At 37.6% G+C, this 23839-nt stretch overlaps 7 protein-coding genes across 7 annotated transcripts; 6 read left to right on the top strand and 1 right to left on the bottom strand.

The window, feature by feature from the left end:
• Positions 1-2974: 2974 nt before the first annotated feature.
• Positions 2975-4328, top strand: LOC117618023 (putative pectinesterase 11). The gene is made up of 4 exons (XM_034347655.1): positions 2975-3325; positions 3468-3656; positions 3734-3972; positions 4076-4328. Exons 1-4 carry the CDS (start codon positions 2975-2977, stop codon positions 4326-4328), a joined length of 1032 nt encoding a protein of 343 aa, XP_034203546.1.
• A 278-nt stretch (positions 4329-4606) lies between these two features.
• On the top strand, positions 4607-6465 carry LOC117618016 (putative pectinesterase 11). The gene is made up of 5 exons (XM_034347648.1): positions 4607-4648; positions 5048-5443; positions 5564-5752; positions 5845-6083; positions 6194-6465. Exons 1-5 carry the CDS (start codon positions 4607-4609, stop codon positions 6381-6383), a joined length of 1056 nt encoding a protein of 351 aa, XP_034203539.1. The 3' UTR covers positions 6384-6465.
• Positions 6466-7022: 557 nt separating this feature from the next.
• Positions 7023-8229, top strand: LOC117622349. Its single transcript, XM_034353002.1, has 4 exons — positions 7023-7262; positions 7377-7471; positions 7593-7717; positions 7808-8229. The coding sequence occupies exons 1-4, from the start codon at positions 7211-7213 to the stop codon at positions 7938-7940; spliced, it is 405 nt and encodes a 134-aa protein (XP_034208893.1). The 5' UTR covers positions 7023-7210; the 3' UTR covers positions 7941-8229.
• A 702-nt stretch (positions 8230-8931) lies between these two features.
• Positions 8932-10613, top strand: LOC117622310 (phenylcoumaran benzylic ether reductase Betv6). The gene is made up of 5 exons (XM_034352956.1): positions 8932-9227; positions 9343-9477; positions 9630-9867; positions 9960-10163; positions 10249-10613. The coding sequence occupies exons 1-5, from the start codon at positions 9045-9047 to the stop codon at positions 10413-10415; spliced, it is 927 nt and encodes a 308-aa protein (XP_034208847.1). The 5' UTR covers positions 8932-9044; the 3' UTR covers positions 10416-10613.
• Positions 10614-11791: 1178 nt separating this feature from the next.
• On the top strand, positions 11792-15291 carry LOC117618007 (putative pectinesterase 11). The gene is made up of 6 exons (XM_034347643.1): positions 11792-11806; positions 12867-12897; positions 13656-13921; positions 14024-14212; positions 14290-14528; positions 14631-15291. Exons 1-6 carry the CDS (start codon positions 11792-11794, stop codon positions 15289-15291), a joined length of 1401 nt encoding a protein of 466 aa, XP_034203534.1.
• Positions 15292-16181: 890 nt separating this feature from the next.
• On the bottom strand, positions 16182-18309 carry LOC117622339 (protein RER1B-like). The gene is made up of 4 exons (XM_034352992.1): positions 18048-18309; positions 17287-17657; positions 16595-16775; positions 16182-16422 (listed from the first exon to the last, which is right to left on the bottom strand). Exons 2-4 carry the CDS (start codon positions 17634-17636, stop codon positions 16375-16377), a joined length of 579 nt encoding a protein of 192 aa, XP_034208883.1. The 5' UTR covers positions 17637-17657; positions 18048-18309; the 3' UTR covers positions 16182-16374.
• Positions 18310-18400: 91 nt separating this feature from the next.
• Positions 18401-21781, top strand: LOC117614368 (gamma carbonic anhydrase 1, mitochondrial). The gene is made up of 5 exons (XM_034343160.1): positions 18401-18679; positions 19222-19365; positions 20059-20184; positions 20286-20437; positions 21223-21781. The coding sequence occupies exons 1-5, from the start codon at positions 18565-18567 to the stop codon at positions 21502-21504; spliced, it is 819 nt and encodes a 272-aa protein (XP_034199051.1). The 5' UTR covers positions 18401-18564; the 3' UTR covers positions 21505-21781.
• Positions 21782-23839: the final 2058 nt, after the last annotated feature.

Raw genomic sequence — 23839 nt, 5'->3', positions numbered from 1 at the left:
TTGTTCCAAATCTCTACATTAGTGGGTCTCTCTAATCTGAAAAATGAGAAATTGAGTTTTTTTTTTCTTAGAAAAAAAGAGAAAGTGAGGTTAAGATATCCTGAATCATTTTTAAGACATGAAGTGAAAGTAAACCTTACGTCGAGAATAAATAAACTGTTCACTATCAATTCAGGTTGTTATATTGTCATAAGCAAAAGTGATTATGTTTTTTCTTTTTTGATGGAAGCAAAAGTGATTATGTTAAAGGGAGGATAAGAACCGCAATCAAACCTTATTATTATTTCATTTATCTTTTTTAAAGAAGAAGAATAGTAATCAATTGAAATGGCCAAGAAGAGGAACCGGGCCTCAAAGGTTGCGACAAAGAGCCGAAAGTACACCTGTCCCCCACACGTGCGAGCAGTGCACGTGGTGAAGTGGGGACCAGGAAGACCATGTCATCTTATATTTATGTTCATAACAATAAAAAATAAAAGATAGATCTTCGGCTTATTTTCTACATTTTTTTCTTAGTTAGAGCATCTATAATGGGGGGTGTAAATTCGGGGGTGTAAAACAACTTTTACATTCTCTTTACACTTTCGAAAGGTGTAAATACGTTTTTTGCTTCAATAAGAAAATATGTAAATCTAAGATGTATAATCGTTTTGTTTGTCTTAATTCGTTTTTGTGTTAAATTTGTATTTTATGTTTACTTTATAAAATCTTTTTTTTTTTTTGTATTAGGTTAATTTTAATTTTTCAAACAGACTTAAAAATATTTAAATTCAGAGAATATATGATTTCATCCAAAAACATTGGGGGAGCATGAAAACCACAAATGAGCAAACAACATTTTTCCAGCAATTACTGTAGCTATGGGTCCCAGCCTTTTATGATGACTTTTCTTCATTTTTCTTCTCTTTTCTCGGGTGAGTCCCGCCTGCAAAGGATGTAAAAATAAATGTAAATATACATTTTATTTTACATCCCTATGGTGGTGATGTATATTTACATCCCTTTACGTCTCTCCATTGGAGACGATTCTGGAGTTAAGAAGTGTATATTTAACATACACCCCCATATACACCCCACATTATAGATGCTCTTAAATACGATGAGTTTGACACACAAGCTTTATATGGTGTTGATAGTACTCAGTTTAGGTTTTTGCTTCAGGAGAATAACTTGTATTGTATATTACAGGATATCACTCTTTTATTATTCCCATTAATCATATTCTGTTAAATATAATAATTTTTTTATATAATAAAATGTAATTGGATAAAAATAACACTGTACTATATCCCCGTGACATGCAACTCCTCCTCCTCATCCACCCAACCCAGGTGTGAGTTTGATGGAGACCAATCAATAACAAGCAACAAGCAGCAATACTGGGAAATTGTGAAATTTGTGAGGTGAGCGGGGAACCCAGAAATTGTTGAGAGACGAGTCGGTGTCAGGCTGTCAGCAAGTCACACTTGCACGTGCTTATGCCTGAATCTCTTCGCCTTTTTTCCTTGATTCTAGACTTTCATTTCACGCATCAATTTTCTAAATACACTGAATACTTCTCATTAAACCGACTCACTATGCTTTCAGCTTCGAGTAGGCAAATTTTTTAAAAAAAAAATAATTAATTACTTAAAGAGCAACAGGTCTTGTCTTTCACTTCAGATAAGATAGTCCTAATAGAATGTTAATGGGATCTAATCTAATCTAATCTCTTGTTTTGCCTGCTGGTGGAACGCATAATTGGGCATGGTCCACTCACCTAACTAATTTATTAATTTCAGTTTAAGCAGTGCAATTATGATAACATGTATTATTAAGCTTGTTAATCAAACATTTGTAATTAGTAAAGTAGAAATGAGTCTTTCCGGATCTCAAAGTGGAAAACAAGGAGATATGACCAAAACGTTTTTGAGTCGTACCTAATAAAGGCCTCCAACTATGTGATCAAATTTGTTTTGATTAACGTGAAATAAGATCAGACCAGTGACCACAATTATATCCGATCACATGGATTTGAAATGTGTGGAGCCCTTATGCATGCCTATATGTTAATTATTTTTTAATGCTAGCCATGATTGTTGGACTTTGACAAGCCCAAGCTGGTTCATATCTGGACCCATTTTAAATGAATTGATTGGCATCTTTCGACATGGATAAGGTTTGGCCATGCAGCCATGCCCCCCCTTCCCTGTGTTCCATTACATCTCGTACCACATTTGAAACATCAAGGAGCAATGCCAGCTAAATGTGTTGTAACGTGTTATGTTTTTTCGTTTTTTTTTTTGGACACGAGTGATATTAGAAGAGGGAGAATTCGAATCATGTGCTTAAATAATTGCTTTTAATAACTTGAGTTATAAGCTACTCGAGTTCATCTAAATAATGAATTGAACTCAACGTTTGTGTTCTGAGTCCAGATGATGAATTAGACATGGCCATCGTCTCAAATATTTGTTTCTTCATACTCCTAGCTTTGTTATGGCCCAAAAGACGGGAAGAAGCGAGGTCGACCTAATCTAGTCAGAACGGCACACCAGACCTGAGGACCAATATTTAAGCGCCTCTGAGCGACAAAGTTATTGGAGCCATCAGATTGATCCAATGGGTGAGAATCCTAATAATAGATTCTAACCCATAAGACCCGTTTCAGTAATCTTTCGATTCTTTTCAGACCAAAAAAAAACAAAATAAAAGCAAATAGGCTTTGAGCCAATTCTTTTCTTGCAGCAGAAGGCACAAATCGATGAGTGAGAAGTCAAAGCAAACAGGTGCTCATTGGTCCTCAAAAAAGGAAAGTTCCCATGGAGAGGCTGAATCCCAATTAAATGGGGAAAAACATAATGTTTTAACTTTTCCTAAATCCAGAAAGTTTTAGCTACTTGAACTCCTAGCTCTGCATGGATAGCAACCCTATATATACATACCTTATAACTATGACATGCAAAATTCAACGAAATCTTATTATTGGACATATATGGCCATGCTCTTCTTCTATGCCTTCATGGTGGTGGGTGTGCTCTCTCAAGCACACCCAATCCCACCAATTTCTCTCACCGTTGATCTGTCCGGTAAAGGTGACTATACTAAAATACAAGACGCTATTGACGCCGTGCCGTCTAACAACGTCGTGCCTGTGTCGATTTGGGTTCGACCTGGTGTCTACCAAGAAAAAGTTGATGTGCCTGCAGACAAACCCTTTATAACAATGAGTGGCACAAACGCAGAGCAGACCATAGTAACATGGAACCAAGCCGGATGGATAAATCAAACCGCAGTCTTTGCTGTGTGGGCTTCTGATTTTACAGGACGCCAACTCACAATTCAGGTATATATATACATTTCGCTTCTATTGATGAAACTAAATTGTATTGTTTTCAAGTTTATGCATAATTTTTATATAGACTACGAATTATATATATTGTTTTAACATATAATTAATTTTACTTAATTTGAATTGGTGAGTGCAGAATACATATGGAACCGGTGACAAAACAGTGGCACTAAGAGTATCAGGAGACAGAGCAGCATTCTATGGGTGCAAAATTTTGTCCCATCAAGATGCGTTATTTGACGAGATTGGCAAGCACTACTACAAAGACTGCTACATTCAAGGAGACACTGATTTTATATTTGGAAGTGCTGATTCTTTATATGCGGTATATATCTACGTACCATTTAATTAATTAAATATTAATTAGTATATATGGAGATTAACTAAGTGATTAATTTGCAGAATTGTCACTTGCATACACTTTCGGGTCAAAACGGAGCTATAACGGCCCAACGACGAACTTCTCCTTCAGAGGAATCTGGGTTCACCTTTTTGTGGTGCAACATCACCGGCGTCAAAACGGCACTCTTGGGAAGGCCATGGGGGCCATATGCCAGAGTCGTATTTGCCTACACTCAAATGTCAAACGTGATTCTGCCACAAGGTTGGGACAGTTGGGGGCTATCACCCTACAACTTAAGGTATATATTTTCGAGTACTTAATTTTTCAATTACTCAATTTTATTTTAATTTTTGATATGTTTTGTAATTTGGTTTTAATTTAATGTGTACATGCGCATGCAGTAACGTTTTCTATGGGGAATACAACTGTTTTGGACCGGGAGCCGTGACAACACAAAGAGTTAATTGGGCACACAAGCTTACCACCAGAGAATTTGCACACTTCATGGCTCAGGCTAGTGCCCTTCGGCGTACAATTATTGGTAGCGACGGAGGAGGAGGGCAACGTGGAGCTTCCACTCCCATTGGAGGAGAAGGAAACAAAGCCAACGTGGAGCAGGCTCCCGCTTCAGCTGCAGGGCTCACCATTGAGTAGTGGTTCTCGAGAGGGTGCGGCGCCTATAGATTCATATATTCTAGATTTGTACAAACTTTTTTGTAAAGCCCTTTTTTTAATAAACTCAACAGGTTTAGGAACTGACTTGGTCAAGTTTCATTCGTTGTTGCGATTATGAGAATTATGAATTAGACCAGTTCCATATAGCCCTAATATTTATCGACGGCGGCAGCCGTGGTCAAGCCCCAAATCCAAGCAACTGAGCCGCCTGCTCGCTCAATAACGTAATGTGCCATTAACAATACAATTTCACACAAATGACCTACTTAATCCACTTCTTAAGCTACCTCAAGACTTGTGTAACATCAATAATTCAATACGCCGCCATTATAAGACTTATATATATATTCTGATCATCTTCACCACCTCACTCCTTTTGTTTTTTTCAAACATTTGTTTCTTCAGTCTCAAGGAAAAATCTCCTGCTGCCGGCTTACTTCTTCTATCACTGGCCTTGGAAATTCCTTGTAATTATCTTCCTCCTCCTGGCCTCCACTCGTTCCTTGTAAAAGTGGTTCTAATTCATCAGACTTTATTGCAAAGAAAACGGCCCCACCTTCCTTGGCATTCACCTATATAATCAGGAGCACCCATATTCTTCAATTCATCCATTCATTCATTTATTCTATAATTAATTATCGACCTACCTACGCAGAGATAATTAATTTTCATTCACCTTTTGATCAAAGCAGATATAGTCTCTAATGGCGACCACGATGATGATCAAGTGCTTCTTTGCCATGGCCATAATATTGCATGCTTTTGTGGCTTTTTCTCAAGCAGAAGCAGACACAACCCAGGGGTCAACAGCCGTTCTCATCACGGTTGACCAGTCGGGCAAAGGAGATTACAAGAAAATACAAGATGCCATTGATGCCGTGCCGTCTAATAACGTGGATCTTGTGTTTATTAGGGTTAGGCCCGGAGTGTACGAAGAAAAAATTAGTGTACCCGCTGACAAACCCTTCATTACAATAAGTGGCACAAGGGCAAACGACACCATAATAACATGGAACGACGGTGGGGAGATATTTGAATCTCCAACTTTCTCTGTTTTGGCTTCTGATTTTATAGGCCGCTATCTCACAATTCAGGTATATTCAAAACGCATGCTCATGTTGTTTTATGAAATTATATCAGATAGTCTTTTTTTTTTCTTGGTAACATCGACGAAACGAGGGAATTTTTATATTGAATCTAATGTTTCGTTGCAGAACACTTACGGAGCGGGTGGCAAAGCAGTGGCGCTAAGGGTGTCGGGAGATAGAGCAGCATTTTATGGGTGCAAAATATTGTCTTATCAGGACACCCTACTTGATGACACCGGCAGGCACTACTACAACAACTGTTATATTGAAGGAGCTACTGATTTTATATGTGGAAATGCTGCTTCTTTTTTTGAGGTAATTAACAAAATATATATATATATATATATATATTTTGAGTTAATTTGGTAAAGGATTAGTATATAATTGGGTTTTAATTAAATTTGCAGAGGTGTCATTTGCATTCAATTTCGGGAGGAGCAGGAGCCATAACAGCTCAACGAAGGATGTCGCCTTCAGAGGACACAGGGTTCACCTTCTTCAGCTGCAAAATCAGTGGCGTCAAAACGGCAATGTTAGGAAGACCGTGGGGTGGCTATTCAAGAGTCGTCTTTGCCTTCACTTACATGTCCAATGCCATACTTCCACAAGGTTGGGACGACTGGGGAAACTCACCCGACCAATTAAGGTATTTTTGTTTTTGTTTTTGGTTACGGTTTTAATTAATCCTTCATTTCTTACTCAAACGAACGAACTCTTCCTAATTTGGTTTTAATTTGTTGATGTGTACGTACATAGTACGGTTTACTATGGGCAATATAGATGTTCTGGAGCTGGAGCTGCAACATCAAAAAGAGTTGAATGGGCACGTAGCCTTACGAGTGAAGAAGCTGCACCCTTCTTAACCAAGGACTCCATCGATGGCAAAGCTTGGATAAGATCAGCCCCAACCAGCTTCAAGAAGAAAGCATTTTCTACTAAGACTTAAATCAATTCTCAATACTCAATTGTGCAGAAATGTGTGTTTAGTTTTATAGACAAATTATTTATTTGTAAAGTTATCTTATTATCTCATGTATGTATATTGAAATTCATTCATTCATTGTTGACTCATGTTATAGTGAAAATTCGTTAATTAAATGAGGAACCCCGGAAGCATTCTTATTTCCTATAAATAATATCGACACATATGCAAAAATAATTTATCAAAAACACAACAACAACAAAATCTCTATACACATATCAAATTGTGATTGGCAAGAAAATAGAAGTTCTTACTTCCAAGAAAGGAGGCAAGTATTTTCCTTACATGGGTGTTTGCTTATTTTATTGAAAGAAATAAAAAATTGTCAACTTTTCTTTTTCTTTTTCTTTTTTCTCCCTTGGATAGGATTGGAATTTGAATGGATATATATGTTGTTCCATCCAAACTCGGAAATTAGAAATGACCATACCGACATATACCCAAAAAAAAAAAAAAGGAGAAATAGAATTAATCTTGCTCAAGCTTCCCAAAAAAGTGACGGGACGCCTTTATTATATGCAAACCTGTGGGCTATTAAATTGGCGTCTAGCTAAGCTGATACCAAAATATTAATTTTCTTGGGGATAAGAACAAAGTAAAAGATATACATGGTCCCAGCCAGCTGCAGTCACCTCCAACATTTGTTTCTGTATATGTAAGACTAATTTGTGAATAAATTAATTTACAGCAAGTGAGGAAGTGTATACTATTCACAGGATCAGGAAGAAGAGTAGAAAGTCATTTGTGTTTAGTTTTAAAGCAATCGGAGGAAATACATATATATATCATACATGGGTTCACTGATGGCAGGATGGGACTCACCCGTTCTAAATTCCAAACCAGGTAATCTCAATTTCTAATTAACTTAATTTTGAATTAATCCATGGTATATTTCTATTTCTATTTACTCAAGCTTTCTTTCTATTTCTATTTCTGTTTCTGTTTCTGTTTCTTCAGATGTGTGCAAGAGGAATCAATCACTCACCAAGGACGAGATTGAAGCTTACTGGAGAGCCAACAATAATGAATTACATCAAACCACCACTACTCAGGTTTGTGTAAATCCTTGTCAAGTTTCGCTTCTTTTTTCCTTTTCTGTTTTGTGGTAAAAAGAAAAGAATAAGTTGGGTGCTTACTTATGCATAAATATATATACACACACACACATGACAGGAAATCAAAGCTGATGATGAATCGGGAAGAAAATTACAGAAATCAAACACTTTTCCTGTAGCCAAAACTAAGGAGACAGATATTCATGAAACAAACTCTCACAAAATCAGAAACAACAAGGGCTGGTAAGCTCATCAACTTCTTAACCCACCCAATTAATTAAAGAACAATTAGTAATTTTATGCTTCCTTGCTTCCATGGTGATGGTGGTATAGGTGGACCTTAAGCAATTGGGCATTTCTGAATGAACCCCCTCTGTCGGAAAGCGCTTCCAACACGTACGCGTCACAGTTCCACGTACCCAAATGGGCCCCCAAATCAGACACTCCTGACCAAATTACTACTTGATCTGTTCCTACCAGGCCCAAGTCTGCAAGCGCATATTTTTCATGGGCTACTATGCCACTAGCTTTGATCCGTCACCTTTTTTCGTATGTGAGATATGAGTTTGTTTGTAGTCAACTTGTCACGGTTGGTCGGTTGAGTGTTTCTATGACCCTTGTACAAATTATGAGATGATACTTGCATGTAAGCTGTGTTTTATTTAGTGCTTTATTGTGATGTTTTTCTGGGATTTTCTTTCCGTTAAAAATTTCATATTTATGCAAAGTGTTATTAGAGCTCCTGTGTTCGAATCTCTTTCTCGTAATATTTTATGTTGAATTGCAGCGTTGAAAATGATTTTTAAGGCTTAATGGACTTTTTGCCTTAACTAGGCTGCTGGGTTGGAAATGCTCTTATAATATTTGGTTGGAGTGAGCTTGAAGGTCTATTTTTTTTATTTTTTTTTTTTATATATCAAAGAAATGATTCTTTTGTAAGTAGATGAATGCAAACAAACATGATCATCAAGGCATTCTTAGCCTTCACACTATAATCATGTTGCCTTTTCTAAATCCGTATTATTTGCAAGTGGTATGATAAAAATTGTGATCTTTATTGAATAAAAATATGACTCCAAAAAAGGAGCTGGGTCCTATTTTACACAATTATAATTTAATTCAATCCCTATTAATAAAAAATTATGAACGTTTACCCTGTTACCGGCAGGATTCATTCTAGAATGATAAAATGGAGAGAGTCCAGGTCTTGCCCTCCACCAACCCCCCTTTTTTAACAGATAAGAGGGTAATGATGACTTTTCATGTAGCATTGTTGGCTTGTAAATGAAGAAAAATTATGGAGGACATGGATATCTCAACCAAGGTAGTTGATGATGGTGGGGGAGGATAATATTCCCCCAAAGTCGAATTAAAAAAGTGGTGAACAGTCACAGCCACCATACGATTTCCACCTAGAAAGCATGATAGGTTATTATATAATTTCCTCCATAAATTCTGCTCATACGCAACCTCTCTGTTTATATCTCAACTTGAAAACACACAATTTTATATAAGAAAAAGAAGAAGAAGAAGAAGAAGAAGAAGAAGAATTTGATCATTCTAATTTGCAATGGCTGAGAAGAGCAAGGTTTTGATCATTGGAGGCACAGGCTACATTGGCAAGTTCATTGTTGAAGCCAGCGCAAAGGCTGGCCATCCAACCTTTGCTCTTGTCAGAGAGGCCACGGCCAACGACCCTGCCAAGTCCACCCTCATTCGCAATTTCAACAACTTGGGTGTCACTCTGCTCTACGTACGTTTATATTATTTCATGCATCACTCTATGTTTGTTCTTAATTATGTTTAGTCACTTAATTATATATGGTAATTAATTTCATAGCTGAGTTTGTTGTGGAATGTGTGTGCAGGGGGATCTTTATGACCATGAGAGCTTGGTGAAGGCGATCAAACAGGTGGACGTGGTGATATCAACTGTAGGTCACTTGGTACTTGCTGACCAGACCAAGATCATTGCTGCCATTAAAGAAGCTGGAAATGTCAAGGTTGGTTGGTGCCTGCCTCTAAATTCTAATTGCAACTACTCAAACTCTCATATATGCGTTGCACTAATTAGTCAAGACAGTGAGTCCGTTCATTTGCATTCAATTTAATTAATTAGTATTTGATTGATGAATAAATATGTTTTTTTATGCAGAGATTTTTTCCGTCGGAGTTTGGAAACGATGTGGATCGTGTGCATGCAGTGGAGCCAGCTAAGTCTGCATTTGCAATCAAAGTCCAAATCCGGCGTGCCATAGAGGCGGAGGGCATCCCCTACACTTACGTGTCCAGCAACTGCTTTGCTGGCTATTTTCTGCCCACTTTGGCACAGCCCGGCGTCAGCTCTCCACCCAGAGACAAAGTCATTATCTTAGGGGATGGAAATCCGAAGGGTGATTATCTCCAATTCCAATTGCGTTCACAAATTTTGGCACTCTTTCTCTCATTTTATTTTTCTTCCTAATTTTTGTTTTTGTCGCTGCAGCTGTCTTCAACAAGGAAGAGGACATTGGAACTTATACCATCAGGGCCGTTGATGACCCAAGAACATTGAACAAGATTGTCTACATCAAGCCACCCGGAAACATTTACTCATTCAATGAGCTTGTTGCCTTGTGGGAGAAGAAGATTGGCAAAGTCCTTGAAAAGGTCTATGTTCCAGAGGACAAGCTTCTCCAGGACATTCAAGGTCAGTAATTTAAGGCAATGTTTGAAAACAATGAAAAGTTTGCTGCCATTGGTGTTAGTTAATCTGTGATTAAATATTGTTGCAGAGGCCCCAATTCCAATCAATGTGATATTAGCAATCAACCACTCAGTGTTCGTGAAGGGAGATCATACCAACTTCGAGATCGAGCCATCGTTCGGAGTGGAGGCTTCTGAGCTGTACCCTGATGTCAAGTACACCCCTGTGGAAGACTACCTCGACCAATTTGTTTAGAAACTACTAAGACACTGCTGCTAAGCTGTTTACTGAATTATCTCAGAACAATAATAATTTATTTTTAAGTACGTAATTGTTGTTTGAGCGAAATGGAAAGTGTTTGTGCCGTACGAGTTTCCTGTCTTCTTAATATCAAAACAAACCTGGATGGAGTTTGTTTGTGATGAAACATAAATCTACTTCTACATCAACAAAGTGTTTTATGCATTCACAAAACTTCTACATCAACAAAGTGTTTTATGCATTTACATTTGTGGTTGGTTCTGGTTTTTTGAGAGATGCCAAGCGCACTGTCATTGCAATTTTTCTATGAAACCGTGACACCGTCACTTGGACACAGAACAGAACACCCATCAAAAAGCACAGAGATGGTTGTGGCATGGGTGGTCACATTTTTATTACTGCACTATCCCTTATATTAGAAGCCTATTTACATTTGGTCGTTCGAATTGCAGCAAATTATGATACCAAGTACCAACACAATTAATTAAGCCTTTTGTCTTGCTTAGGAGACAGCCCCAGTGTCAGCAACTCCCAACTTAGACAATGACAAAAACATCCATTTTTCAATGTCTTTGCTCACATCACCAATGTTGTTTGGTCAGCTAAATTATGCTTTAATTTTCCTTGTACAACCTAACATCCCAGTAAACGAAATAAACAACATTATACTTGAAAAACCAGTGCACTTGTTTTCCTTGCATTGACATGTCACATTTACATTGTTTCTCCCGGAGATGACCGGAGAGCCTCAAACCGAAAAGTCATGAGCTCTGTCTCCGAAGTAGCTTTCATGCATCAAGAAAAATCTAAACTAAAAATACTCTGGTCTTGAATTTTGTATAGTTTGGACATTTAGTCTGATGCACTCACGTTAACTTGAACTTGGTATTTTTGATCATCAATCTCAAAGATTCTAACAAGCCCTTTCCAATATTGGTTTCTCTAGTCTCCAAAGCTGGTTTCAGGTCTGAAGTTGGAGTTGGTGCAGGTGCTTCTGTGGTTGCTCTGCTTCTTTGATATCTCATGATTTCTATCATTCTTCTAGCCTTGATTCCTTCAATTTTCTCACCTGCCAAACATGAAGCAGAAGAGAAAGAGGTTACAAAAATCATTTCAAAGTGTCAAGAAATCAGAGCACAACTACAACAGTAAAACAAAATTTTCCATATCTCTCACTATTTCTTACCATTTGAATCCAAGTAGGGTTTTGAAGTCTCTGAGAGGAAAATGAGTGTGGGGGTGATGAGAGTGAGGGCAGCCCAGAAGAAGAATATCACAACGTAGGTTCTCCCACTCATTTGTTGCCCGTTTGGGGTGGAGGAAAAGCTGGTGGTTTAGTGGGAGGAAAATATTATGTTTTGAGAGTTTTAATGGAAGGATTGGAAGTCAGAAAGAGGAAGAGAGAGGGAGAGAGGGAGAGAGAGAGAGAGAGGAGGGGAGAAGACCTGAAATCATTAGCTGGCCATGCCCAATTAATTTTGAGATTATAAAATACAAAACTTATTTTCACATGAATTGTTTGATAAAACAAAGCCAAGTAATAACAAATTAACAACTACACTTGCACTTGTGATTTCGTTGTTCAGTTGTTGGAGGGTTGTTATACCAATTAGGTGTATGAATTGGACATCTATCTGGCATCTCAAAGCCTAAGTAGTCAGAATCTCCCACAACCCACCTGGAAATGATTTTCCTAATCACAAGCACAGCCCCCTTGCTTACAACCTCCATTTAATACCATGATAATAATATATGCTCAGAATCGCCATTCACTATAGCTCATGTACAATTCTCAATTGCAAACATTTTTCTGTAATAAGAGGAGGGGTCTGCTAGAATAGGTCACCCGAATTTTGTTTCGTCAGCAAGCAAAGCAGAAGAATAATGAAAATACAGGAAAATATCACGACAACACATTAAATCCTAATAGTAAGCAAAATTCAACATGTCAACGAACTTTGCTGAGTGTTAATTGTTAGTATGAAATTGTGTTTCTTAGAACTTAGTATAGTATAGGTTTGGAAGTGTCATTTAGCTAAATAAGTTGAAGCAAAATTGTTGTATCTGATTTCCAGAAACTGTAAGTTTAAAACAGCTCATCAATCCTCGAATTTCAGAATTGTGACTTAACACATATGAGACATTTGATCTGAAGGGTAAGACATGTCATTTTTTATGCACTCATAATAGAAACGTTTTTTGGAATCTAATATGATTTTATTTCCCTTATCTTCCTTGATTTTAATCAATTAGAATCGATTTAGAAGTGCATCTCATTTAGGCATATTTTACAATATCTTTTATTTATTATTTCTTTCTTTCATGAATAAATCATTACTTATATTTTAAGTAACTTGCTTGGAAATCATGTTTTTAATCATATCACATTATTAAAGGTGGTGTTATATTCTTGGTAACATGGAAAGTGTTCACAAAAACTAAAAGCATTTGAACACTGCACTTTTCCTAAAAGCTGGTACCACTTAGTTTCAGTCTGTGTCACCACCACTTGCAATTTGCAGCAGGCTTCTTCCGTGTACACACACAAGCGCACTTTAGTTCATATGTGCATCTGCACACTGCACAACAAACGATGTGTTTGTGACTGACTATTCTCAAATCCACCATGCGACCATGCCTTTCCCCACACAATATATTTGGTCACTCTCTTCTTACTTTAAATCATACCCAAAAAAGAAAACCCCATAGCAAAAAAGGAAGTAAAACAATTCCTATATAATACAGGACTAGCTTTGACAAAAGACGATCAAACATTTTGCTAATCACAAAAGACGATTTTTGTTACGGAAAATAAAACAGATTACAAAGGTAGATTTCATATATAAATTCTAAGCGAATCTGTGCAAATTTCTAAACTTATGTACTAGTTGAGGTTGAAGTAATTTATTCGTGTTTATCTGTTTTTCCCAATTAAAATAGGAGAAACATTTATTGTTTAAACTCTTAGCTCTGCGTGGAAACTTTTCCTAAATCCATAAGGGAGTTGAAAGGAGTAACTTGGCCACAGCTTTAGCTACTTGAACTCCTAGCTCTGCATGGATAGCAACTCTATATATTCCTTACCTAGGACATGAAATCCTACGTATAGCTTGCCATATATGACTAGTGGTATCAAGCTCTCTTTTGCCATGCTCTTCTTCTTGTTCTATGCTTTTATGGTGACGGGTGTGCTCTCTCAAGCACCCCCAACCCCACCAATTTCTCTAACCGTAGATCAGTCCGGCAATGGTGACTACACTAAAATACAAGACGCCATTGACGCCGTGCCTTCTAACAACGCTGCGCGTGTGTCTATTTTGGTTCGACCTGGTGTCTACCAAGAAAAAATTTATGTGCCTGTAGACAAACCCTTTATAACAATGAGTGGCACAAACACAGAGCATACCATAATAACATGGAACCAAGCAGGATGGATAAATCAAACCTCAGTCTTCACTGTGTGGGCTTCTGATTTCATAGGGCGCCAACTCACAATTCAGGTATATATAGAGTCTTGATTTTATAGACTACGAATTATATATATATATATATATTGTTTGAACACATAATTAATTTTACTTAATTTGAATTGGTGAGTGCAGAATACATATGGAACCGGTGACAAAACAGTGGCACTAAGAGTATCAGGAGACAGAGCAGCATTCTATGGGTGCAGAATTTTGTCTCATCAAGATGCCTTATTCGACGAGATTGGCAAGCACTACTACAAAGACTGCTACATTCAAGGAGACACTGATTTTATATTTGGAAGCGCTGATTCTTTATATGAGGTATACATTTAATTACTTCATTATTAATTAAATATTAATTAGTATATATGGAGATTAACTAAGTGATTAATTTGCAGAATTGTCACTTGCATACACTTTCGGGTCAAAACGGCGCTATAACGGCCCAACGGAGGACTTCTCCTTTAGAGGAATCTGGGTTCACCTTTTTGTGGTGCAACATAACCGGCGTCAAAACGGCACTCCTGGGAAGGCCATGGGGGCCATATGCCAGAGTCGTATTTGCCTACACTCAAATGTCAAATGTAATTCTGCCACAAGGTTGGGACAGTTGGCGGCTATCACCCTACAACTTAAGGTATATATTTTTGAGTGCTTAATTTTTTAATTACTCTATTTTATTTTAATTTTTGATATGTTTGTAATTTGGTTTTAATTTAATGTGTACATGCGCATGCAGTAACGTTTTCTATGGGGAATACAACTGTTTTGGACCGGGAGCCGTGACAACACAAAGAGTTAATTGGGCACACAAGCTTACCACCAGAGAATTTGCACCCTTCATGGCTCAGGCTAGTGCCCTTCGGCGTACGATTCTTGGTCGTGACGGAGGAAGAGGGCAACATGTAGCTCCCACTATGGTTCGTCCCGGCAGCGGAGGAGGAGGTGGAGGAGAGCAACATGGAGCTTCCACTCCCATTGGAAGAGAAGGAAACAAAGCGAAGGAGAATGAGAGAAATAGACAAGGCGCTCCACCTCGAGCTCTCACTGCCACGCCTACTCCCATTGGAGGAGAAGCCGCTCCACCTCGAGCTCTCACTGCCCCGCCCCTTGCCATTGGAGGAGAAGGCACTCCACCTCTAGTTCTTACGGCCACGCCCCCTCTCATTGGAGGAGAAGGCACTCCACCTCCATCTCTCACTGCCACGCCCCCTCCCATTGGAGGAGAGGGAAACAAAGAGAAGGAGAATGGGAGAAATAGCTCAGAGCAGGCTCCCGCTTCCGCTGCATGGCTCATCATTGAGGGGTCGAATAATGATGTGGAACGGAGTAGTGGTTCTCCTCGAGTGGGTGCAGCCCCTCTAGGTCTTCTGGGGTCTTTTCTCTTTATATTTTTATAAGGTTCTAATATTCTAGATTTGTACAAACTTGTTTGTAAAGCCTTTTTTTAATAAATTCAACAGGTTTAGAGATTGAGCTTTTTTTTAGTTTTCTCTTCCATTGACCGAAGAAAATTCTTGTAATTTCTTGGACCACTTTGTGTTTTTATATGGTGGCTGTGTGTTTCTTTATACTAGTAGTTTCATTCGTTGCGATGATTTCTATCATTCTTCTAGCCTTGATTCCTTCAGTTTTCTCACCTACCAAACATAGCAGAAGAGAAGAGGTTACAATAATTTCCAAGTGTCAAGAAATCACAGCACAACTACAGGGTGAAACAAAATTTTCATATCTCGCTATTTTCTTACCATTTGAATCCAAGTAGGGTTTTGAAGTCTCTGGGAGGAAAATGAGTGTGGGGGTGACGAGAGTGAGGACAGTCAGAAGAAGAATATCTCCCACTCATTTGTTGCCCGTTTGATGGGAGGCAAATATTATGTTTTGAGGGTTTTAATGGAATGATTGAAAGACAGAAAGTGGAAGAGAGAGAGAGAGAGAGAGAGAGAGAGGAGGGGAGAAGACCTGAACTCATTAGCTGGCCATGCTCAAATAATTTTGAGATTATAAAATACAAAACTTATTGTCACATAAATTATTCTTATGGTTTGATAAAACAAAGTCAAGTAATAACAACTTAACAACTACACTTGCACTTGTGATTTCGTTGTTCAGTAGTTGGAGGGTTGTTACACCAATTTGGTGTATGATTTGGACATCTAGACTATCTGGCATCTCAAAGCCTAAGTCAGAATCTCCCACATACCAACTGGAAATTTTTTATTAAGTGGTTTCGTCAGCAAGTAAAGCAGAAGAAGAACGAAAATACAGAAAAATATCACGAAAACACAGATTCATGAAGAGTGAGAATATATATTTATGCAAGATAAGTTGCCACTGCACATTAAATCCTAATAGTATGCAAAATTCAACATATCTACGGATTTTCCTGAGTGTTAACATGGAAAGTGTTCAGAAAAACTAGAAACACTTGAACACTGCACTTCTCTCGTTCACTTTTCCTAAAAGCTGGTACCACCAAAGTTTCAGTCTGAACCACCGCTACTTGTAGCAGGCTTCTTCCCTGTATACCTCTGTAAGAACCACCAAAGGGAACAAGTAAATATGTTGCACTTATAGAAACTCTCAAATAAAAAATAAAAATTTCAACCACAAATTTCGTTTCAAAAGGCGTCGGCGGAGGGGAGGAGATGGTTTAAGAGATCAAAGGGTAATGGTGGCTGTTCGACATTCTAGAGCTCTCACCTGCTTCCCAATGCTGAATGGTATATATTTGTACTTAATCATGTGCAGAATTTGGCGCTTCATTGTAAGAACAAAAAGAACAATCCAATAACAGAGGAGAATGGGCCAGAAAACAGGGACATCAAATATGGAAAAGAAGGTCATCAGAAATGCCACACAGAAAGCCTTTGTAATGGAATACCTGAAACCACATAAGCAAAAGAATAAATCATCGATTCTCAATTAGTAGTCGTAAAAACCCATCAAACACATACACGCACACTTTAGTTGCATACATGTATGTGCCCACTGCACAGCAAACAATGTGTTTGTGCAATGACTATCCTCAAATCAACAAAGAACCATCTTCACTACTGAAGTCATTCCATGCCTTAACCCACAAAATATATTTGGTCATTCTGTTGTTCCTGACGTGCAATCAGCTGAATGTAAATGACAAACGATCACGTTGACTTATCAGGCTTCCTACTAAGTTCACACTTCTTCCATTCTAAATAGTAACACTTCTTCCATTCTAAATAGTAAACACCTTTTAAATACGTACACATAAGTAACCAAACATTTTAAATTACCTATAACACCTACTTTAAGATCATACCCCAAAAAAAAAAAAAAACACCTGTGCAAAAAAGGAAGTAAAACAATTCCTTACATAATATAACTAGCTTTGACAAGGGAAGTTCTTCAATTACCAGAACTTGAACTCGGGTAGCCGGCGGATGAATGGCTTAAACTCATCTGAACCTCTTGTTGGCAGTGAAGCCCCATCCAAGGCTTCAAGCTCTGGATCAACCTTTGGTGAGAGAAACCCAATCAATAGATTCAAGATATAGATTCCCAGGCCATACGACACAATGTAAAACCCTTGAACATAGTAAACTCGGAGCACATAAATGGCTGCTACAGCAAGAGTCCCCAGCCACCTATAGACCGGGTTATGGGTCGAACGGTCCAAATAGTACTGAAATGTCCTTGAAAACTCGTCTCTCCACTTGGCAAACGGCGCCACAGCAGAGCCAGCATCAGCCCCCCCTCCTTCCATGAAATATTACCCTCTAATTTCCTGAGAATCCAAACGAAGCAATAGTTTAATTTAAAAGATTACACTTGGTCTGGTTTCTAAAAATCATTTATGTATGCAAAAACCAGATTGATTGCAAGGCCAAACAGTTCAACTCACGCATATATTAATGGAAAATCTCACCTAGCTCCCAAGCTCCCAAGCTCCCAAGTAAATAAATAATTTCTGGAACATAATTAATTCGGAAAACAAAACCCTAACTAATCTCTCAAACCCATTCTGTGATCAAACATTTTTCTAATTACAAAAGACGATTTCTTCATAGAAAATAAAAGAGATTACAAAGGTAGGTTTGATTGTTATGCCAACGAATCCAACAATATAGTCTAATTTAGAGAAATCGAGGGAGGGAGAGATAGAAGACAGCTTTACCTCGAAGAAAAGCGAAGTACCAGATGAGAGAATCTATTTTTTATATCTAAATTCTAAGCGGATCTGTGTAAATTTATAAACTTATTTACTAGTTGAAGACGAAGCGATTTGTTCGTGTTTATCTGTTTCTGTTTTTCCAGAAACGGAGGAAAACCAGGAAGGGGAAGAACCTCGCACGCAGTCTCCAATTGCGCCCGCGCGGTTAAAGGCGCCGAAACGCACCGCATAGTGCCCGACTCATTAACCGCTTCGTGCCTGACTCATTAACCGCGTCTTTGAAAGGCCATTTGGTTTAGCGGCTAATTAAATGGAAATGCGGGGATGTTTTAGTAATTTCAAAACCGGGAGGATGAAAATCCCATTCTACCCTCCTAAGGCTTCGGTATATTCTACCCTACCCCTTCCAATTTGGGCTATTTCCTTGTTTCTCCGGCCTGCTTCACATCAGACTTACACAGAGACTCAGAGAGAGTGGCAGTGAGTGGAGCTGTTGGTAGCTGGTGGAAGTGACAAGAAGATGGGGACTTTAGGAAGAGTAATATACACCGTCGGATTCTGGATTAGGGAGACAGGTCAGGCAGTTGATCGCCTCGGCAGCCGCCTCCAAGGCAGCTACTACTTCAAAGAGCAGCGTACGTCTCGCCTTTTCCTAACCCTAGATCCATCTTTTATGTTAACCTTTGAATTTCGGATTGAATTTTTCTTTATTAATTTATGGTCTGTTTGGTTCTCTTTTCGGGTTGATTTAAACATCGCAGCTGTAGAATTAGTATAAAGTCTATGGCTTTGCTTGCAGTTTTACCTGATTGTTTTACATTGCCACTTTCCTTCTAGTTCCTGGACTATTGTTGGTCGGTCTTCAATGTAAGAATGTGTGTCACTGCCCACTAGTGGATTACTATCAAGCTAGTATTAATTTAAAAATGAGTTAAATGGGCATTCGTGGAATCGTGAAATATTTATCATTTTTGTAAAATCAAGAAAGGGGAGGAACTAAAAGAATGAAAATGGACAAATTTATAATCTGCATCCGTAGTTTAGCTCACCTATTTTGAAAAGCTAATGTGTTGAAGCATAACATGTCCTTCGTTTGTTTACATGTAAGATTCAGGGTTCTCTGGTTTTGCTTTCTTTTTTCCATGCAAGAGGGTAGTGATTATGTTCTTTCCTGTAGTGTCTCGGCATCGGACTTTGATGAACATATTCGATAAAGCTCCTGTGGTTGACAAGGATGTATTTGTGGCCCCAAGTGCCTCTGTCATTGGCGATGTTCAAGTGGGAAGAGGGTCTTCTATTTGGTATGGATGTGTTTTGAGAGGTAAGAACTCCTTTTGAGGCACAGTAATAAACGACGTATGCATGATTTTCTAATTACTGTGGGACTTTTGGAAAACAAAAGTACATTCTTCCTATGCTGCTTTCTTTTTGTTGATGAGCTGATGATCTGGGCATCATATTTAGAACCTCTTTATTCCTTTTCATTTGTTAGGTTATACATACATATGTTGCTGATAACCTCTTTGCATGTTTGTTTAAATTGTTACTGATGCACTTTGCATAATCCGTGGAGTTTTATATCAAATGATCTTCAGGCAAGACGATCAATTTGGAGATGAAACTAGAAATAGGCTTCAGCTTATTACTTACCTTTTATTGGGGGAATATGCAGTGTCGGCTGTTCTTGTTTGTCTTTCTCATAGTTTAAACTTTATACATTTGTGTCCTGTTTCTCATTTTATATGAGGTTAGCAATGATAAGAGTAGTGCCTGTTTTTCAAATTGTCTACTTAAAGTTATTGAACTAGTTTACCATGTAGTTTGGTAGTTTTATAGTGTGGTAACTAGTTAGATATAGGACTTCACCAACATGTAGTCGATTTATTGTCCGTGGAAAATTCTGGTTTGTTGTCCATTTAGGCAGATGGATATAAGTTGTTTTGGTCTATGGAAAATTTTGGGGGATATTTATAGTGGATTTTGGTGGTAATTTGTAAAATTTATTTGCACGCAGGTGATGTGAACAACATCGTTGTTGGATCTGGAACTAACATACAGGACAACTCCCTAGTCCATGTGGCTAAGTCTAATTTAAGTGGGAAGGTGTTACCAACCATTATTGGGGACAATGTTACTGTAGGTGAGTTAATATGCTGTCGGAGATATGTTTTATGTGAATTAGCCTGATGGTAGTCTGATTAATTTTCTATAAATTGTGAAACAAAAAATTGCATTGAGCAGGTCACAGTGCTGTTATACATGGCTGTACTGTTGAGGATGAGGCCTTTGTTGGTATGGGAGCCACACTGCTTGATGGTGTTGTTGTTGAGAAACATGCCATGGTCGCTGCTGGAGCCCTGGTGAGACAGAATACAAGGATCCCCAGTGGAGAGGTATGTTTAAAATCCCTTCTACTGACCCTCTTTATCTATGTATTTGCAAAGAATATTGGAAGTCTTAACAAGCATGCAAAAGAAGTAGCTGAGAATTTGGATCTATTGCAGTTATCACTATCCAGGTCACTGACCCTGAACATATTTTACTTTGTTTTCAAAAGAATAAACAAAAAAATGTGAAATTCTATGAGTTATGATTGTGCCTGGACAAAGTTAAGAATTCCATACGGCCTTACTTCTATCATCACGGCCTTGTTATATTCTAACATCTAGTTAAGAACTCTATTGAATGCACAAGCTTAACCCAATTATACCATGTTCAAGGAGGGTGACATAAAGTGAAACAGGGATGAGTGGTGTGGGAGTCTGTTTTTTTTTGTGACCATTCTCATGATCTGCCGCCAGTGATCAAAATTTCAAAGTTTGATCTACTGTATTGATACCCAAGTGATTCTCATTTGATTTTTGTTGGGGTTTCAAATTTTACAGATTCTGGTTAAAGAACTTGAGTTATACTAGCAAAATTTCTGTTCTTTGATGTCCATTTTAGAAATAAATGGGGAGGTGTATAAATTATTTTGATATCTGGCGGTTGAACAATCCTGTTACAATTAAAACATAGGTACTGCGTAAAAACAAAACCCTTATTAATGTTTTTACCGAGCTGGAAATGTTATGTTACGATTTCAGATTCAGCTTTATCTAGCCAGGCTAAAGTTGGGCTTTCCTTTCTGGCAGCTAATAGAAAGCAATAAAATACATTTGTGAAATATATATTGCAGGTATGGGGAGGTAATCCAGCAAAATTCCTGAGGAAGCTCACAGATGAGGAAAAAGCCTTCATCTCCCAGTCAGCCACCAATTATACCAACCTTGCACAAGTCCATGCAGCTGAGAATGGGAAGTCCTTTGATGAGATCGAGTTTGAGAAGGTCCTCCGCAAGAAGTTTGCTCGACGGGATGAGGAGTATGACTCAATGCTGGGTGTTGTTCGTGAAATTCCCCCAGAACTTATTCTTCCAGATAATGTATTACCAGATAAAGCACCAAAGGACCAAAAATGATTTCGTTAGTTGTTTTGTTTTTCCTCCTTTAACTCAAATCTTGAGAGATTTGGCGTCAAGGAATATTTGTTGTTAAGTGCAAATACATGGAAAAGGTATCATTTCCTTTCCCAATAATACCCGACATGTTTTAGGGGCAGAACTACGAGTCTTTTCTAGCCATTTGATCTACTCTTTCCGCGTTTTTTTGTTCGGAAACAATATTTTCTGCTTTGGCAGTTTCTATGTTGATGATGTTTTTACTTCTTTCTTGTATCCAAGGTACCTAGTTTCTCGATGACTTGGTTGATTTGCACATCCATCTATCTAGTGATGACTCATATTAAGGCATAACAAGACACATCTCCTCCTGCAAGCTAACATTTGGCACTGCTATTTTGTTTCTTGGTCATTCTAATGTCCCTCGCATGAAATGAAAGATTATACTCAAATAGACGACACAAGAGAAGATGAAATAACAGAGTTGTGGTTTGAGAGCCTCTTGTAAAAGCGAGTTATTCCATCCAACAGCAACCTCTCAGATGTATAGCCTAGGCACTGAGGCAGCCACACACATGCATTATTATATATATATATATATATATATATATATTTTTTTTTTTTTTGGGTTTGTGCAGGAAGGAATGGTGTCGAAGCAAAACTTGAGCCATTAATTTTGCATAAAAATTTACGGATAAAGACATGTAGATGACATGGTAATAATGCAGATTGCAGATAAAGTTCTGGGTATATTGTATTGTATTGTTTATGCTCCATTATCGAATCTTTTTGGAAACAATTATTGGCTGATCGGATCTTAGAAAGCTGAAATCCGTGATTTCAGTTCAAAGTGAAAGAAAAAGCTCCTTATCAAAAAAAAAAAAAAAATTGAAAGAAAAAGCTGTCTCACCAATCATTCAATTGAATTAAGGGCTCCCGAGATAAATGAGGAATTCGTCCAAACTGCTGTTTGTTTCTTCGTTTTCATTTTGGAATTAAAATTTTTTTTTTAAAAAAAACAGAGGCAATAGATATAAATCAAAGTTCGTTTCTTTCGTTGTCGGTGCCCGTGTTGTTTGTAATTTAATAAAGTAGCTGGGTTTCTTTTGCATAGAAAATTTCAAATTGGATCTGGCCAGTTGCTTCAAGCCTCACCATTAGCTAATTTAGCTTATACCTCCTAGCTAGCCTCCTGTGCCTACGGGTTGAAAGTTTTTTTGCGTGCATGCACAAACACACAAATACAAAATAAATTTAGATTTTGCCCATAAAAAAACTTTCACTTTTGAAAAAAACCAAAACTTTTTCAAAAAAAACTGAAAAATCTCTCAACTTTCAAACCAAAGACATGCAAATGTAAAAGATTCCTTAGGAAATCAAAAAATAAATAAGAGCAATTTTGTCTATTTTGACTTATTTTAAAAAAAATTTCTCTCCTTTGGTCCATACACCTTTTCTTCATTTTGGCTTCTTTTAAAAATTTTGTCCATACACCTTTTCTCCTTAAAACACGGAGAAAGCTTATAAAACATGTTGCATGAAAATTTTATCCACTTCAGACGCTGAGCCGGATTTATGATGTGATGTAACATCTATCATTTGGATGGGTGGTGGCGTAGGGAAGCCCCGCGCCTATTAAAACAAAACAACCAGTACATATGATTTGATTCTTCACTATTTTTAGTTTCGTTTTGGATTCTTTTTGAATGATACGTCGCTATTCTAGTCCTTTCTGAAAATGGAGTACATCTCTTCTCAACTCTAGTTCATGAATTATGAACATTATTACCATATACAGAGTAGAAACTTGGAATATATAATGCTTTTGGCTTCCAGACTTTCAGTACAGGAACATCATGATCAGAGGGACTTCAACTCTTTATGTGGAAATTTTTTTAGTTTTTTTAGTTTTTAATGTGGAAATTTTTTTAGTTAAGAACAATATAATACAGAATCTCCACCATAATGATAGACCCTACCCCACTCTTTCCGTCCAAGGAATAATAAAGGGCCCACTTTGTATAGAAATAAAAGCTAATAATATGTTAACTAGCCTCTTCGCGCTTCCACACTTGCGAAAGTTTTTTTATAAAAAAATTTTAAATTTATGTTAGAATTAAAAAAATAATGAGTAGTTATGATCCATAAAAATAGGATCTATTATCTGATTTTATTTTTTTTTAAATTTTTTTAATATAAAAAAGTATGAATTTACCATATTATCCTCATTTTTTTGATAATTTTAATTCTTAATGTTTGCATTAACTAAAGACATTTTCTGGTATTTTGAATGTTTTACCATTTTCATATATATATGAAAAATTAGCATGCGTCGTAATAAAAGAGAGTTAAACAA

This window comes from Prunus dulcis, chromosome 1 (genome assembly GCF_902201215.1).
Source record: "Prunus dulcis chromosome 1, ALMONDv2, whole genome shotgun sequence".
In the NCBI taxonomy this organism is placed as follows: Eukaryota; Viridiplantae; Streptophyta; class Magnoliopsida; order Rosales; family Rosaceae; genus Prunus; species Prunus dulcis.
This window is presented reverse-complemented; position numbering and strand designations above follow the sequence as displayed.